Raw genomic sequence first — 19,140 nt, 5'->3', positions numbered from 1 at the left:
TGCATTTCCAACAAGCTCCCAGGTGATGCTGATGCTGGGCCTGGGTCTACACTTTGAGAACCACTGCCCTGAGAGAACCACCAAGGAAATAAAGAGAGCATAGCTGGACCGCCCACTTCCCTGCCAGCCACCGGAGCCCACCTCTCCCTCAGTCAAGGAGAACGAAATGCAGGTGGGAGGAGAAGAGGCCCTCAGTCAAGGGCAGCCTGGGAAGGCAGAGCTGCTGGTTGAGGGTGATGCTTAGAAGCATTAATTGTGAGACTCTATTCTGCCTAAACTGTGATGGAATAATTGAAAGCATCATAGCAAGAAGTTAAACCCTAGGGAAGCTATTAACAATTCAGCATTTCCAGTTCCTGTGGGAATGTTGATTCTACTTACCAATGAGAACGTGTTCAGAGATGTGTTTGGCGGGAGAGGCTGCAGAATCAGCTGGGGTCCCCATTGTCTTTGGTTTGACACTCTTCATGGAGGAAGACAAATGCAAGTATGAGTCTCTCTCACGAAGACAGTGTCAGTAGCTTGTTAGGCTGATAGGAATGGTTTGTTTCTCTTCAGCTGGCTGATTCTGCAGGGGAAGCAGAAGTAGAGGATGAAAACAGTGGGGGGTGAGGCAAGGTGCAGGAAGTAGATCGGGTGTTTTCCAATTTTGAAACCAAGTCAGTTCATTTGGACCTTTTGAAAGGTCCACTCAGCACCTCTGGGCTGGACTCTTCCCCAAGAGAGGTTGTTCCTCCGAATGGGTCAAGAGAAAGAGATCCCTTCTCACCGGTACTTCTTGAGCAGTACAGACCAGGGTGGGAACGACAGAGGGGAGGAGAGAGATGGATATCCCAGAAAAGAGCACTGGATTGGGGAGTCAGTGCTGTTCTTCACTTTTGTGGTTAACCATCATTATAGCTGTGAGCCAGTCACTTAATTTCTCAAAGCCTCAGTTTCCCCACCTGTAAAATGAAGGCATTAGACTTGATGATCTCTAAGGTTTTTTACAACTCAAAACCAAACCCCAAACCAAATAATGGGGGCAGATACTCAGACACTCTCCTTGATGAGCCCTCACGTCGCCTTGTGGCCTAGTGCTGTGGGGAACTGGGCCAGGCTGCTACCCCCAGAAACTCAGCTTGCTCTAGGCCAATGGGTTAGTAGATGAGTTTGCCAACAGGAGATGCATGCAAGTGGTCAGGCCTGGACCAGGTTAACGGTTCTCCCATTGCTTGCTGGGGGTCTATCTGAGGCACCTCAGGGTCTTCCCAGAGTAAGTGGCAGGGAATATGAAATGAGTCTTTCCCAGTGTGAGGGTCCAAGTACCTTGTTGCTTTTCTGCTGGGGTCACAGTACTCTGTTGCATGGGTCTCCTAAGAAACAGACTTCAGTCTTGGCGACAAACAAACTTATTAAATAGCTGAGGCAAGAACAAGTGCAAAAATGGATTCTCAGATTTCTCGTTGAAAACCACTCTGACTAAATCTGTAGTTAATGTTACCCTTGCCTCTCAATTCATAGAACGTAAGCCGCTAGATGAAGACGTGCTTGCTTTTTAAGTCTAGTCTTCCTGCTTTTGCGGGTTCATTTTGTGGCATTTGTTTTGTTTGGGGTCAGGGAGGAGGACAGGCCTCTGTAGATGGTCTCGGGCTAGGCGGAGCCTTCGTGGCAGCCTCCCTGGACAGGCCCAGTAACGACAGATTTATGCCTCTGTGTAAGAGCTTCCACGAGCAACACGCCATTGTTACCCACCAGGCTCCTCATGAAAGGGAACCTTGTGCTGACTGCCCTGGCTGTTCTTGGCAGCATGATCTATAGAAGGAGAACAGGATGTATTTTACACTTGAGACCTGCTATCCTAGAGTATAACAACAACTCTTCTAAGTGCTCTTAATATTAAGCTAATGGAAAACATACTCTGTTTACTCACCATCAAAGTCTGTTTTTCTTCTCTCCCGCCTCCCCCAATCATCACAAACTCCAAGCCTCTAGGACACACGGAGTGTCCCTGCTCCATCTCTCCTCCACTCTGTCTCAAGGTTGACCTCTCCATGCTTGGTTAGCTCAAGGTGGACTTGGAAAAGCTAGGAACTCACCACATAAACCATACAATCCCCAGGTTGCCCAAACCAAATATTTCCTTTCTCGCAAAAATCTCACAAGAATGGCTTGATTTACAGCTAGATTTATGTTTATCAGTGTGAGAAGTCATTTTTCCTCACCAGAGTGCAACCCAGTGCAGTAGAATAGAGAAGGTGGGCCACGTTTTTCAGGGTGTTGCTATTTTTGGAAAGCTGCTTCGCTCCTTGTCATTGAACGGTAGGATTCCTTACCCTTAACGTGAGGACTTGGCCAAAGTTATCTTAACCCCAGAAGTCTAATCTTTATTGCCCACTGCTTCGTGCTGTAAGAAGCCATGTCTACGTGGGGTACTCCGTGGATAGAATTCCAGGTCCTGAGATGCCCAAGGTTTCCCTATCACTGAAGGTGCTGTCATAAAGACAGAATGGGAAGAGTGGGACAGGAAAGGCCGAGTGGGACTCTGTTCTAGAAGAAAAGATTCACAAATCTACTCATTTCCTGTTACCGTATTGTTTTTTGCTTGAGCTTGTCTATAAGTAAAGTAAATGTATGCATGTAAACCAGCCTTGCAGATAAATCCCCCCATTCTACCAGGCTGCCAGTCATATCACCAATTTCCCCCTTGCTATTTACACATCTCTTATTGAAAGACAATAATCAGACAATAACAAACAAACAAATGAACCAAAGAACCCCCGCCCCCCCTGCTGCCCCATACCTAAAACAAACTCCCTTCCCTTTTGTCAAAAAAGACCAAAATTAGAAACAAAGCGGAACTGTGGGAAAGAACTCACCACTGTTCTTTTGATATAGGCCTTGGGCCTGTTAACTATCTGCAAGGCTGTTGTAATGATGTTAATCTATTTTAATGGAATTGAAATGTGATATCCTGTGGTTTAAGATGCACGTTGTTTATAGCTTTAGTGCTTGATTTTGGGTTTCTTTCACAGATAAACTTCTGCACTGGAGGGGCCTCTCCTCCCCTCGTTCTACACACGGAGCTCTAATCCCCACGCCTGGGATGAGTGCAGAATATGCCCCGCAGGGTATTTGTAAGTTGAGCATTATTTCTTCTACAAACGTCCATGTGTGTAGAGATGAGAGTTTCTGGAAATTACCCTTACTTTTTAAGTACTGAAAGGAGTTATTTCCAAAATACATTGGCATCTGCATATGTATATTCCATTACTCACTTGGCACCCAGCTCCCCCAATCCATTCAGCCCTAAGTGGCTTTTTTCCCTCCCCTTTTTCTCTCTCTCCTTACTGAAGGCATGGGGCTGGAAGCAGCTCATCCCTGCGGGTCTCCTCCCCAGGGTCTTGTGTGGCTCCATGGCTGGTGACTGCGTATATCTGTGTGTTCAGGGCCCATTGTATTGCTGGACATTTACTCCCATGGCCTCATTTAGGACTTTGGATTTACTCCATGGCATATGTCTTTAGCAGAGGCCAGAACTGAAAGGAGTCAGTTCACAGTTACTCTAGAGTTATCCTCATACATGTTATATATGCATTTACGTGTGTATTTAAACATGGTATATTTTTATATATGCATCGTACATTATATATGTGCAGACATATATGATTTCTATTTGTTTTTCTCCTAGATTTAGAGAAAAATGCATAGCATTGTTGCTAAAATTCAAAGATACCACACACACCCCTCCCGCCATCACTGCGACTACCACCATCCAGTTACTTGCTTAAGCCAACTTTCATAGTGGGGAACTTCTTATGAAATTTAGATTTGTATGTTTATAAAAATGTTTTTGGGAAAAAAATGTTTTTGAAAGATGTTGTTTTAGAAGGTAATACAGTTTGCTTCTCTCTGTAGGAATAACATGCATGGCTAAAAAGTCAGATGCGGGGGTAGGGGTAGGGGGCCGGGGGATTGATTCCACCCCAAACACAAAAAAGCAGGTTCAAGAAGAAAAGAAGTGTGGCATCTAATTTGTATTTAAGGAAAATATTTTTAAAGTAAATGAAAAAAATAACCTTTTGTGGAAAGAAAAGAAGAAAGGGAATGATGTGTCGTGGAAAGGGAATAACAGACAGCAAAATGCAGGAGTTGGGGCCTTAAAGGTGACTGGTTTTCAGATGGGAGGTCAACTAGACCCAACCTTCTTGTGAATGGTGTCTGCAGGGCAGGGCCTGCACCCTGAGATCAGACTGGAAGCTAGTTGTTTATTTTTATTAACTCCTAGGTCTAGGTAACAAAGAGTTATTGTATGAATTTCACAAGCCCTCAGGTCCTGAGGGCTGGGTGGTGCAGGGGTTAAAAGCACCTCCCCGCCACGCACCACCCCCCCCCCCCCGCCCCCGGCACCCACAAGCCTAGCTGGGCAGAAGCCTGGGTTAGGTCACCGATTGTACAGTTTAGGGGTTTGGACTCATGGTTTCAAGTCCCTACATGCTGACTGGGTGGGGAGAACTCGCCTCGTTTTGCTGGGGGTGCCTGGGGCCCTTACTTGGCTGTGGGAACAGAGCCACCCTTGGAGGGAAGGGGTAGGAAGGGAATGAGTTCTCTCTCTTGCTCTGGATCCTCCTGAGGGCAGGGAGTTTGATCTAGGGGGTGGGAAACCAGTAGCCTGATAAGGAGCCCCTGCCTTCTCCCTGCTTCCGGCAATGGGAGGGAGCCTAGTTTGCTGGCGCCCATGCCGGCAGGACCAGTTTAGGAGTGACCAGAACAAGGTATGTGGAAATGGGTTGTGGGGATCCAGAAAGTTCTGAAGCAAAACTGACCCGCACCCCACTCAGCTGCCTTAACCAGTGCCCTTGGCTTTCAGAGCATTTAGCACTGACCTTGTGGCCTCCCTGCTGGGTGGACCATGGGCAAGGGCCTTAAAAATCACCCCCTCTTGCTTTCTTCTAACCAGGGCCTCCCCTTGGCCTGGGAAAGCCCGGATTCTGGATTCCAGTCTTTCCTCCAGAAGCCCTTGTGGGTGTGTAACGTGTGGTTAGTCATCGTTCGTGGTAACTAATCAAGCCTGGTAATAATGAAAACTCACGTTCATGTTGGACCTGGTAGATCACAGAGAGCTTTTATATATGTTTGTCATTTGAGCCTCACAATTCTTTAAGGTACTGTTTTTTACGCTCATTTTCCAGATAGGAAACCTAAGACTCGGAGAAATTAAATGACTGTCCCAGAGCTACCAGCTAGTAAATAGTAGAGCCAGGGGTCCCTCATAAGACATCACTCTTCTAAATCATGACTCTTGAGCCTTGGTGACAAACCAGGAATGGGGTTCTTCCTTTCCATACAATAAAATGAAATAAAGTAAAAGCTGTAGGTGAGCTAATAGCTGAGTTTAACCGTTTTGATGCCTCAAGTTCCCATGCTCGGGGCCAGGTCTCCGTTTATTGCTCTAAATCAAAACAATCCCAGTGAATGCCCAATGAGGCTCTCAAATTGAGAAGTTGATTTTCATCAGAGTAAATGAAGAATATTATTATATTTCACACGTCAATAAATCAATGTAGCCCTAATTTTGCCACACAGGAAATCAATTCTGGTCTTTCTAAACCATCAAAGATGTTACGAACAAAGTAATTTCACAAATTACAGCAAGTAACACATTTATTGATGACTGCAGTTTAGGAATTTAGAATCTGTGAGCACTGTAATATAATATGGTGCACTGGCATGAGCTGAGTGAAATACAGATTATATGGTGAAACTGTAATGCATCATTTGCTATTAGTGGACTGGTAATAATTACCAGTTTCAAAGTAGCTCTTTCCATGTAATCTTTAGTCTCAATCGTAACAGCCCTTCTCATTGACATTATGATTACACTAGCTGCCCTCATGATCTAGAATATCTAGTTGATGGGAATACTAAAATGCGGTAGTGAAAACTGTATGTTGTATGCTCATTATAAGATAAAATGCCATTTTCTCTAACCTGATGTATGAGAGAGAGGGGAGGGTAACAGCACAGTGTTAACATATTGTAGCATGATCACATAGCTTTGAAAACAAAATTTTAGGAAGCTCAGTGCAGCAAAATAAAATGGGCTTTTCTCATTTAAGCCTTTTTAAAAGGATCCAGATGAGACCCTTGATGTAGTGCTATATAGATTTCGGCATCTATCAATGACTGCATTCATGGTGCATGCAAAACCAGCATCGCTAATTGTGGGTCCAGTCCTGGGTTTCAATAGAATATTATAAGGTAAAATATGATTAAGGCATTTGTAGTGATGAAAGTGTTAACGACTTGCTTCAGCTGACAAATCTCCTTTTTACTTACCCAATTCAGATTGTCAGGCTAAATGTATGATAATAACACAGAGTCCTAGAGAGGCAAAGGAGAAAGCCACAGAGGGTCACGGTAGTTGGAACTAGATAGTTTTTTTCCTGCCTATTTAGGACCCAAGTCATTGTTCAACAACAACAAAAAATTTATGAAAATACTCTCAATGATGCTTTTTATTTCCCTTTGAAGAGAGAAGGCAAACAAAAATAGGCAGATAATGTGATACTAATGTCAGCGGTTTTCTTTCAAAATCTTTCTGCCTTTTTTTTTCCCCCTCCACATTAGCAAATGTTTGAAACCTAATTTTGGTATCTTATCATCTAATCTTGTTAAAGAGATTTACCCAGGAGTGGGATATATTGAGTGAGATTATAAATGCATTGTAAAGTAAATTACAAGGGCAGGGCAGGGAGTCCATTATTCAGACAAGTGCTTGAGTGAGGCTGGCTTGTTTTGGAATATGAGTGTTTGGGGCTCCTGAGAAGATGCTGCCAGCTTTTCTGACTTGCTAAATGGAAGAATCATAATTGATTAATTCCTCATTCCCACTTTTTAACTCCATGGTGAATTTTTTCCTTTTTCAAGAGTTACTGACAAATACTACCTGTGGCCTTAAGGAACTCCTCTTAAAAAGGAGGACTAAAGTGTATTTCTCATTTGTGCTTTATACAGTGTCTTTTTTGGAATTCCTGGGAAGTTACTGATTTTTCTCATCCTAGTCCTTTGGCCACCAGCATCTGAGCCCTTTTTAATGCTGAGTTTACTGGTAAACTGTTAGTTACTCCCTTGTTATATGTGTTTTTTAGTTTAGCTATCACCGAAAAGGAATGATTGGGAAGTCAAGCTGGCCCCTCTTTGCCACAGCGGCATTTCCCACTCTCGGGTTCTTTTCAGCGAGAGAGAAATAATGTGACTTAAGCAGGGCCCCTCTCCAGACGGCTTGGCTACTGGCCAAAGAGTTGACTAGCTGAACTGTATCTTTCTGTTTCTTTCTCAACTGGAGCTGAGGCTCAGCTGAGGGCGCAGGATGTTGTATAATTTGGTTCACGTTGTTAGCCTCTCAAAATAATGAGGAGGAGGCTAGCGTAGCATTTCTCAGCCTGCTGCCCTTCATGGTGCTGGCTGCTTTAACTGTTCTTAAACTAGGATGCTGTGTCTGCTTAAGTTGGCACTAGACACTCCACCTGACTTCTCTAGACTCCCATTTGTTTGACTGGGGTGGACAACTCCTAAAGATTTGATATGGCCTGTTGGTTAAATCTGAATTAAATTTCTCTATTGAGATTTTTTGTAACAGCCCTTGAGATAAAAATGGGAATCCCCGTGGGGTGTTGTGGAACCAGAACTGGGACTAACTGACCCTCACACAGGCTGGGGTTGTGAGGATGTTGCTAGTCTCTCTTCCACGTAATTATTTCATGAGTACCTTCTCATTTTTAACAATATCAACAATTAGTGTGTTTCAGGCTAAGATTAAAAGCATCTCTAGGGCCACAGAGAATTGTAATGAGTTGACCTTCTCTTTTTTCATATCTCCATGAAATGATTGCCTGTTTAGACAGTTCACCTGCCACCCAGGGGGATTTAGGAAAGCAGGAAAGTTTCCCTTAGGCCAGCCTGTCCAAATCCCTCACTTAACGGACAAGGAAAACAGAGGCACAGAGATGAAATGGCTTGCCCCAAAACACAGCTGGTGAAAGACTGGAAAGTTCAGAAGATGTTTGCTCAATTTCTCTAGAATGTAGGGATCCTCATCCTCAAGCTTGAATCGATCTAGATCTTTCTACTTTGAAGACTGGATTTAAAATTCTTAGAACTGAGTCAAATGGCAGGAAGACTGATTTGACAAATTTTTATTGGGCACCAACCTCCAGATGTGCCAGCACCATCTAGGCACAGGGGATAAGGTCAGTGAGGGCTTAGGCCGTGGGGTTGAGGCCTGGGGGCAGGGAAGGCTGGAGGTGGAACATAAATAAGCAATTGCTGATGCCCTCCTTGGTGATTAAACATTGATGTTGGTGTTGTATTATTTTGCAGGTAAAGATGAGCCCAGCAGCTACACATGTACAACTTGCAAACAGCCATTCACCAGTGCATGGTTTCTCTTGCAACACGCACAGAACACTCATGGATTAAGAATCTACTTAGAAAGCGAACACGGAAGTCCCCTGACCCCGCGGGTTGGTATCCCTTCAGGACTAGGTGCAGAATGTCCTTCCCAGCCACCTCTCCATGGGATTCATATTGCAGACAATAACCCCTTTAACCTGCTAAGAATACCAGGATCAGTATCCAGAGAGGCTTCCGGCCTGGCAGAAGGGCGCTTTCCACCCACTCCCCCCCTGTTTAGTCCACCACCAAGACATCACTTGGACCCCCACCGCATAGAGCGCCTGGGGGCGGAAGAGATGGCCCTGGCCACCCATCACCCGAGTGCCTTTGACAGGGTGCTGCGGTTGAATCCAATGGCTATGGAGCCTCCCGCCATGGATTTCTCTAGGAGACTTAGAGAGCTGGCAGGGAACACGTCTAGCCCACCGCTGTCCCCAGGCCGGCCCAGCCCTATGCAAAGGTTACTGCAACCATTCCAGCCAGGTAGCAAGCCGCCCTTCCTGGCGACGCCCCCACTCCCTCCTCTGCAATCCGCCCCTCCTCCCTCCCAGCCCCCGGTCAAGTCCAAGTCATGCGAGTTCTGCGGCAAGACGTTCAAATTTCAGAGCAACCTGGTGGTGCATCGGCGCAGCCACACGGGCGAGAAGCCCTACAAGTGCAACCTGTGCGACCACGCGTGCACACAGGCCAGCAAGCTGAAGCGCCACATGAAGACGCACATGCACAAGTCGTCCCCCATGACGGTCAAGTCCGACGACGGCCTCTCCACCGCCAGCTCCCCGGAACCCGGCACCAGCGACCTGGTGGGCAGCGCCAGCAGCGCGCTCAAGTCCGTGGTGGCCAAGTTCAAGAGCGAGAACGACCCCAACTTGATCCCGGAGAATGGGGACGAGGAGGAAGAGGAGGACGACGAGGAAGAGGAAGAAGAGGAGGAAGAGGAGGAGGAGGAGCTGACGGAGAGCGAGAGGGTGGACTACGGCTTCGGGCTGAGCCTGGAGGCGGCGCGCCACCACGAGAACAGCTCGCGGGGCGCGGTGGTGGGCGTGGGCGACGAGGGCCGTGCCCTGCCCGACGTCATGCAGGGCATGGTGCTCAGCTCCATGCAGCACTTCAGCGAGGCCTTCCACCAGGTCCTGGGCGAGAAGCATAAGCGCGGCCACCTGGCCGAGGCCGAGGGCCACAGGGACACATGCGACGAAGACTCGGTGGCCGGCGAGTCGGACCGCATAGACGATGGCACTGTTAACGGCCGCGGCTGCTCCCCGGGCGAGTCGGCCTCGGGGGGCCTGTCCAAAAAGCTGCTGCTGGGCAGCCCCAGCTCGCTGAGCCCCTTCTCCAAGCGCATCAAGCTCGAGAAGGAGTTCGACCTGCCCCCGGCCGCGATGCCCAACACGGAGAATGTGTACTCGCAGTGGCTCGCCGGCTACGCGGCCTCCAGGCAGCTCAAAGATCCCTTCCTTAGCTTCGGAGACTCCAGACAATCGCCTTTCGCCTCCTCGTCGGAGCACTCCTCGGAGAACGGAAGCTTGCGCTTCTCCACGCCGCCCGGGGAGCTGGACGGAGGGATCTCGGGGCGCAGCGGCACGGGAAGTGGAGGGAGCACGCCCCATATTAGTGGTCCGGGCCCGGGCAGGCCCAGCTCAAAAGAGGGCAGACGCAGCGACACTTGTGAGTACTGTGGGAAAGTCTTCAAGAACTGTAGCAATCTCACTGTCCACAGGAGAAGCCACACGGGCGAAAGGCCTTATAAATGCGAGCTGTGCAACTATGCCTGTGCCCAGAGTAGCAAGCTCACCAGGCACATGAAAACGCATGGCCAGGTGGGGAAGGACGTTTACAAATGTGAAATTTGTAAGATGCCTTTTAGCGTGTACAGTACCCTGGAGAAACACATGAAAAAATGGCACAGTGATCGAGTGTTGAATAATGATATAAAAACTGAATAGAGGTATATTAATACCCCTCCCTCACTCCCACCTGCCACCTCCTTTTTTCATCACCCTCCCCTTTCCCCATCGCCCTCCAGCCCCACACCCTGTAGGATTTTTTTCTAGTCCCATGTGATTTAAACATACAAACAAACAAACAGAAGTAACGGAAGCTAAGAATATGAGAGTGCTTGTCACCAGCACACCTGTTTTGTTTTGTTTTTTTTCTTTTTCTTTTTCTTTTTTTCCTTTATGTTCTCACCGTTTGAATGCATGATCTGTATGGGGCAATACTATTGCATTTTACGCAAACTTTGAGCCTTTCTCTTGTGCAATAATTTACATGTTGTGTATGTTTTTTTTTTTTTTTTAAACTTAGACAGCATGTATGGTATGTTATGGCTATTTTAAATTGTCCCCGATTCGTTGCTGAGAAAACATGTTGCTGTTTCCAGTTCCGTTCTGAGAGAAAAAGAGAGAGAGAGAGAAAAAGACCATGCTGCATACATTCTGTAATACATATCATGTACAGTTTTCTTTTATAACATGAGGAGGGAAAACAGTCTTTGGATTAACCCTCTATAGACAGAATAGATGGCACTGAAAGCAGATCTCTACAAGCTAAATGTCTGTCTCTAAAGGGTTAAATATATCAATTGGAGATGAAGGAAAGGCCTTGAATTGACAAATTAACAGAAAAATAAAACAAGTTTATTCTATCATTTGGTTTTAAAATATGAGTGCCTTGGATCTATTAAAACCACATTGATGGTTCTTTCTACTTGTTATAAACTTGTAGCTTAATTCAGCATTGGGTGAGGTAATAAACCTTAGGACCTAGAGTATAATTCTATATTGTATTTCTCACAACAATGGCTACCTAAAAATATGACCCATTATGTCCTAGTTAATCATCATTTTTCCCTTTCGTTTAATCTTATAAGCAAAACTGATTATACCAGTATAAAAGCTATTTTGCTCCTGATGAGAGCTTAAAAGAAATGGGCTCTTTTGCCCAAAGTTTTATTTTTTTTAAATGATGATTAAATTGAACGTGCAACGTGCAAAAGCTCTGGAACACGATGAAATACATTAGTAAGGGATTCATTTTATGAAGATAACTTGTTTTAAATAATGTCTTTTGAAAAACATTCTGGCACCAGAAGAAATAGATCCAGATCTACTTGGTTGTCAAATGGACAATCAAACGATAAACTTTAAGACCTCGAATAGCATGTTAAAAAGAAGAGACTGACAATAAGGTTTGACAGAGGGTAACAGAGGAAAAAAAAATGTGATTTATTAGCACAATGTGGTACTATTTGCCATTTTAAACTAGAACAGGTGTATAAGCTAATATTGATACAATGATGATTAACTATGAATTCTTAAGACTTGCGTTTAAATGTGACATTCTTAAACAAGAAGAGAAAGAATTTTAAGAGTAGCAGTATATATGTCTGTGCTCCCTAAAATTTGTACTTCATTTCTTTTTCATACACTGTGTGCTATTTGTGTTAACATGAAAGAGGATTCATTGTTTTTATTTTATTTTTTTAATTTTTTCTTTTTTATTAAGCTAGCATCTGCCCCAGTTGGTGTTCAAATAGCACTTGACTCTGCCTGTAATATCTGTATCTTTTCTCTAATCAGAGATACAGAGGTTGAGTATAAAATAAACCTGCTCAGATAGGACAATTAAGTGCACTGTACAATTTTCCCAGTTTACAGGTCTATACTTAAGGGAAAAGTTGCAAGAATGCTGAAAAAAATAATTTGAACACAATCTCATTGATGAGCATTAAAAAAAAAAAAACTAAAAAAAAAAACTTTGCCCGCCATTTACTTGACTAATGAGCTTACTTACTCGGACTCAACATTGCAAGCGCTGTGAATGGAAAACAGAATACACTTAACATAGAAATGAATGATTGCTTTCGCTTCTACAGTGCAAGGATTTTTTTGTACAAAACTTTTTTAAATATAAATGTTAAGAAAAAAGAATTTTTTAAAAAAACACTTCATTATGTTTAGGGGGGAACTGCATTTTAGGGTTCCATTGTCTTGGTGGTGTTACAAGACTTGTTATCCATTTAAAAATGGTAGTGGAAATTCTATGCCTTGGATACACACCGCTCTTCAGGTTGTAAAAAAAAAAAACATACATTGGGGAAAGGTTTAAGATTATATAGTACTTAAATATAGGAAAATGCACACTCATGTTGATTCCTATGCTAAAACACATTTATGGTCTTTTTTCTGTATTTCTAGAATGGTATTTGAATTAAATGTTCATCTAGTGTTAGGCACTATAGTATTTATATTGAAGCTTGTATTTTTAACTGTTGCTTGTTCTCTTAAAAGGTATCAATGTACCTTTTTTGGTAGTGGAAAAAAAAAAAGACAGGCTGCCACAGTATATTTTTTTAATTTGGCAGGATAATATAGTGCAAATTATTTGTATGCTTCAAAAAAAAAAAAGAGAAAAAAGTGTGACATTGTACAGATGAGAAGCCATATAATGGCGGTTTGGGGGAGCCTGCTAGAATGTCACACGGATGGCTGTCATAGGGGTTGTACATATCCTTTTTTGTTCCTTTTTCCTGCTGCCATGCTGTATGCAGTACTGCAAGCTAATAACGTTGGTTTGTTATGTAGTGTGCTTTTTGTCCCTTTCCTTCTATCACCCTACATTCCAGCATCTTACCTTCATATGCAGTAAAAGAAAGAAAGAAAAAAAAAAGGAAAAAAAAAAAAAACCAATGTTTTGCAGTTTTTTTCATTGCCAAAAACTAAATGGTGCTTTATATTTAGATTGGAAAGAATTTCATATGCAAAGCATATTAAAGAGAAAGCCCGCTTTAGTCAATACTTTTTTGTAAATGGCAATGCAGAATATTTTGTTATTGGCCTTTTCTATTCCTGTAATGAAAGCTGTTTGTCGTAACTTGAAATTTTATCTTTTACTATGGGAGTCACTATTTATTATTGCTTATGTGCCCTGTTCAAAACAGAGGCACTTAATTTGATCTTTTATTTTTCTTTGTTTTTATTTTTTTTTTATTTGGATGACCAAAGGTCATTACAACCTGGCTTTTTATTGTATTTGTTTCTGGTCTTTGTTAAGTTCTATTGGAAAAACCACTGTCTGTGTTTTTTTGGCAGTTGTCTGCATTAACCTGTTCATACACCCATTTTGTCCCTTTATTGAAAAAAATAAAAAAATTAAAGTACACAATGTAAGCTTCTTGTGTCCTCATTTGACACACTCTGTAAATTACTTTCAAGAAAATAACAGGTTTTAAGAGAAGGCCAGTCAGTCTTTTTCAAGATTATTTCTATGGGCATTTTGATGCGTGTATTATACCCTAAAGGAACATAAAATACTTACTATATTAAAATAGACATATCTCAAGCCATGGAAATAGTTTAGACTTTATAATTCTAGAATAATTTTCGAGAAATGGAAAGTGTTTTCAGTATGATGTTAAAAACTTCCCCTCCATCTTTTAGCAGTAATCCATTCAGATATAAATGAAAAACTTCCTGATAATAGCATCTTAAACATTTATTCCCTTTGGATTTTTTTTGTGTTCTTGTTGTCTAAAAGTTCTTTTCTATTCTCCCATCATGCCCTATCTTAGAACATAATGTAAAAAAGTTTTTTTTTTTTTAATCAGCTCTTTTGTTTCCACATAAGAGTCTTTCCTCATACCAAAAATAATCCCACCCCTCAAATCTAAAAATCCAGAAACAAAAGCATCAGGTAAAAGAGAGAGGGGGGAAAAAAAAGAAAGCAAGTAAGCAGTAACTAGGAATTTAGCCAGCTTTGGCCAAACCTGTGGACTCAGCCACTAATTTCCTGAGATATATGGTGGTTTGTTTTGTGATTCTGAGATCCTAGGGACCCTAGTTGGGACAGATGTTGTAGCTGTTTTTATAGGGTCTTCCTGGTTGATAGCAAATGAGGGTGGGAATACCCTTCAATTATCTTTTGGCCAACCAACAGATTTATAAAATGAAGCAACGTCTTTGAAAAGCAAGTTAGGTCTGTTTTAAAAACCCCTACTTAGAAATCTGTGTTGTCAGTTTTACAAATACTGCATGTTGCAGCATCTATTTGCTTTATTAAACACATACCTCTGTGACACTGTCTCCCTGTCCCCAGTGTAGATGAATGGATACGACATTGTTCTTCTTTTTGTAAAAAACAAAACAAAAACCGTTCTGTTGTCTTGTGGTAGCATTTCTGTTGCTCAGTTCTTATGCCCTGGTGCCTTGTGAGGTGGCCTTTTCACAGAATGCCTTTTATCTGAGGCAAGAATTGTTTTATCTTTCTAAAATATAGAGAAAGTAAGTGTATTTTTTAAAAGTCTGTTTGGGTGGGAAGCAGAGAGTGGAGGCAGAGAGGAATCTGGTAAGAGATGATTTGGGAGAGCATAAATGGTACAGGAGCTGGGATGGAATGAGGGGGTACTTGCAGAACTTGATAATTGGCAGTGAAGTGAGGGGTGATATATGTGTTTTAGATGAGTTTAACTTCACAAGTGAATCCAGAATGCTGTTCAAGACAGATAGAAATATTCTTCAAGTGCCATGCCAGTTTCAGACATGGTGACTTTGCTCCACCATATTAAATGTCCATAAAACCGCTGTGTATTCCTATTACTCTTTTATTAGGCGCTCTGAGTACGGCTGTGCAGGTTTTATATACAGTATTCACTTAAATTTCTCAGTATATGATGCTCTTAGTGTAATTAGGTTTTGCATCCTGACAGACAGAATTAATGGTGGATACTGTATGCTTGTATGCTCAAATTTCTTAAATGGGCAATGGGGAGGGTGCAAACATCTGGTGATAAATCACAGATTACGTTTGATTTACATGGTCCCAAAGTTAAATAAATTTATTGGGAGACAGGTTCTTCAGGGTTCTCAGTCTCCTGACTTACTGAAGCCCTCTTATAAAATATTATTTCTGAAGCTGTGTGAACAATAGAAGACTGAAAACCTAGGCAACAAGAATATAACTTATAAATGACATCTTGTATCTAGAACCCTAAAATTAAAAATCTTAATATAAAATAACAAAAAACATTTCCAACAGTAGGATGAAGTCATGATAAAGCTTTAAAACGAGGAACTGATAAGGACATGAACACATTTCAAAATTCTCAACTTAAGTTTATGTGACACCCCTGATGTGTTGAATGCAATGTTCTCTACATACTTGAACTCCTAAAGCTTAACATGTTCCTTTTTATCTTCATTTTGAGAACAATTTAATAAACAGGAATACAGTAAATACTATTTCTCACAGATTTTAACCCAGACACTCTCCAGCACATGTACTACCTTCATCCTGAAACCAGTAACTCTCCTCTCTCTGCTTAGGACCTACAAAAAGAGTGAGACGAACATATTTTAAAGGTTGCTAAGAAGTGAGGTGAACGCTTGGGTCTTCGTTTGTACCAGCAATGGCAGGAAGTGTGAAGTAGCTGAGCTTTTCCCAGGGCATTCTGTGATAGAACTGTTTATTTAAATACCATTTTTGTATATGCAATAAGTTCATACTGTATATATTCACAATGCTTGAAGTGAGGACTTGAAAGGAAGTGGCGGCGGGGGCTAGATATCATTTCATTTGGAGAAATAAGGAAATGAGCTGGTTTATTCACAGACACTAAAAGTTTGTTAAAAGGTACTGGGATATTTCAGGCCTTCCTGGAAAGGAGTTGAGAAGCCTCAGGCCCCATTCTGTCCTGCTTCAAACACTTTACTCTCAGAGAGTGAGGGAGGAAATAGCAGTGTTTTCGTTTTTTAAACCCCTCCCCGGCTCCATACACACAAACATGATTTCTTATGACTGTGTTGTAGTCGTGTGTTCTTCATTATGATTCTGTTACTCCATTGTCCCTGGGCCTGGTGTGTTCAAGAATGTACACATCCTATGCTCTTTTTTTCAGACTACTTCCCATTTAAAAAAAAAAAAAATTGTGGGACTTTTGCTGGTATGAGGATGGGATTAGCAGTGTTCTTTAAACCTGCTTGGAAAAGTGTTTTATAAAAGACTGTTAACTTTTAAAAGGCATTAGCCACTTAGCAAATTTTCCTAAGTGTCTCCTAAGGCCCTGCAGCTTTCCCGATTAACAATAAATGAACCCATTTTTAGAGACATGGACATCAGAACACATAGATGGAGCTGGGATTATGTACATTTATTCCAGGGTTGCTTTGCTACAAATTGTAGACATGGGTTGGTGGGTCTGTTCTTTTGCTTGCTGTCATCTTGTTATCCCATTAGCCCGCTGTTTCATTTAGTAAAACACATGGCCAGTGAATCAGCCTTTAAGGGGATGGGCCTATTTCTCTCTCTCTCTCTATTTCCCAGTGTCATTCATGATCATGGGATGCGATCAATTCCTCCCTTTCACATGGGAAAGGAGACCAATACAGTTCACGTGGGTCCATTGTACTCAAGAACCTAAACTTGGCTGAAGGCAACTCAATGGTTGATCCAAATACTGTTTTCCCTTTCTGTAAAGTGATAAAGGGAGCATTTATCAGGTCTTTATGAGATGGCAGAAAAGGCAAATTAAGCCATTTCCCCAAAGTCTATCCTTTAAAGTAGGACCCCCAAACCCATAGGGGGGGCTGTGCTTTTAAATAACAATGGATGTGGTACATGCCCATGCTAGCTATACTTTGTCTGTTAGGATTTTAAATATTGGTAGCAGGTCTGACAAAGGGGTTTGATGGGGGGGGCGGGTATCAGCGAAAGGGGCCTCGACGACAGTGACTTAGGGCTGGGCTGGGAATGGAATTCCCAAGAGCCCACCTGGACACAGCAGGCCCCTCAGCCCAGGTCTCCACTGCTCAGGGTGGGGGGATTCGAGAAAGCAGCTGAGCTCCAGACCCTGGGCCTCCTGCGGCGCCAAGTCAGGGGAGAGGAGGCCCCAGGCCCCTGCTTCGGGTCGCCATGGCAACGAGGCCTGGAATGCCACAGTCGTAGCCCTCTTCCTCGGCACATCCGGACTCCCAGTTCTGCTGCTTCGAGTCAATGTACAAAGCAAGGGAGGAACCCTGGAGGAAAATAACCACTCCCTTCTTCCCTTCACCACTGCCTTGTCCCCTTACAAAAAAGAAAAAAAAGAAAAGAAAACTGCATGTTTGAAAGACACTACAGGCAGTTTTTGGTGCCATTTGGGAGCAACTATTTTGAGTTCTGGTTTCCTCTTCAGAGATTTGTTCGCCTCTTGTAAATCGTTGGCTGCTTTGACGTTGAACTTGATGACATTTCATGTTTTCGTTGTGCTGCTTTTACATCAATTTTGAGTTTTTTGTTTCTTTATAATTTTATTATTATTTTAAGGAAATGTCCCCCTCCCTCCTCCTTCCCCTGTTCTCCTCAACCAAAGGACTGTTTCCTACTCAGTTTTCTCAGTCATAAGGGAAAGTGTTTCCTTCCAGGTGTGTCCCCAGCTTATTAGGACTGTCCTATGATCGGGGAGGGTGTCCGGGTCCTTTGGGGGAAGGCGGGGAGGGAGGCATGGGGAAGGCACTCAGAGGTCAGAGATTTGGGGGAGGTGGGGGAGATTGAGTTTGAAATCATGTTTAAGATGCCGGTGGCTCAACCTGTGCTTGATTTAAGTTATAATTTTAAAAAGCTAGTTAGAGAACAGAAAATGACTGGGCCAAGTCACACCTGTACTTTTTTTTTCCCCCTCCTCTGTCTCCAACCTCTTTCTAGGTTCTTCACACACCCCCGTTCGGCGTAGTACCCAGAGAGCTCAAGATGTGTGGCAGTTTTCGGATGGAAGCTCGAGAGCCCTTAAGTTCTGAGAAAATTTGAACCCCCAGGGGCGGGGTGGACACGTGCCGCCCAGCCGACATCTGCGTGGTCTGTCATCCTGCTAGTTTGTGATGTTTTCTGACAGTAGCCTCCAAGAAGCCGTTGTGCGAAGACAGAGTCCTGCAGTGTCCTTCCTGCCCGGGCCTGCAGTGCCATTTTATTTATATTTTTTAATAAAAAGTAAAAACAAAAAAACAGACCCACATTGGAACAGTGAATCAGTCCCATATTGAGGGCCCATGGACCATCGCTGTCCTGAGTGCCGTCCTGGCCCTTCTGAGACCAGCCAACCTAATTCCCCGTATTGTGGAAATGAGCATGAGTCCCCCAGACCCCTTGTTTCTATACATTCTATGTTGTCTTTTAAAAAGTGTGCTTAACATTGACACAATAAATGTTGGAGCTTTAGGTGGTGTTTGCTTGTTCTTTAATTATTAATGCTTATAAGACAATGCAGCCGCTTAAGACTGTATTTCTGTACCCGTTTTTGCAGACACCCATCGGGTGGGAAGGAGGAACAGATTTGAGGAATGGGTAGGACACGTAGGAGGGGAAATAGGTTACTGCTTATCAGATGGCATAAATTTTCAAGGAGAATCAAAATGCAAAACTTGGAAATAAATCATAGCAATATCATAATTAATGTAGTAGTAGTGTTGCTGTTTATTAACGCTAAAGTGTGGTTTTCCTAACTGTCTGACATAATTTGCATACCATTAAATAATGCATAATATGGCATGCTGAATTCTGTTTTTCAAATATATGCTTTTGGTGGCTACCATGCAGGATTTGAATTTGTCTTTTAATTTAGCTCAAGAAAGCTAATGTCCCTGGATTAGTGGTAAATCCCAAAGAGGTGATGAAAATCAGTAGTTGTTTATTAAATATTCTAATTTTAGGTTCCCCAAACTTCAGCAAATATAT

At 42.9% G+C, this 19,140-nt stretch overlaps 1 protein-coding gene across 9 annotated transcripts in view; it reads left to right on the top strand.

The window, feature by feature from the left end:
• Positions 1-18,216, top strand: part of BCL11A (BCL11 transcription factor A) — a gene marked incomplete at its 3' end in the record, with an annotated part of 97,112 nt that extends 78,896 nt beyond the window's left edge. Inside the window, exons 3-6 of one of the 9 annotated variants that reach the window (XM_082672369.1) lie at positions 3,015-3,116; positions 8,362-8,504; positions 9,042-10,104; positions 18,115-18,206. In XM_082672369.1, the coding sequence (XP_082528495.1) occupies positions 3,015-3,116; positions 8,362-8,504; positions 9,042-10,104; positions 18,115-18,206 (1,400 nt within the window). Of the gene's footprint in view, positions 1-3,014; positions 3,117-8,361; positions 10,383-18,114 lie in introns of those variants that run through there. The other 8 variants (XM_082672370.1, XM_082672364.1, XM_082672367.1 and 5 more) reach the window with 8 other exon arrangements.
• Between the last annotated feature and the right edge of the window lie 924 nt (positions 18,217-19,140).

The sequence above is a fragment of the Grampus griseus genome (genome assembly GCF_964374135.1).
Source record: "Grampus griseus genome assembly, chromosome: 15".
NCBI classification, from domain to species: Eukaryota; Metazoa; Chordata; class Mammalia; order Artiodactyla; family Delphinidae; genus Grampus; species Grampus griseus.
This window is presented reverse-complemented; position numbering and strand designations above follow the sequence as displayed.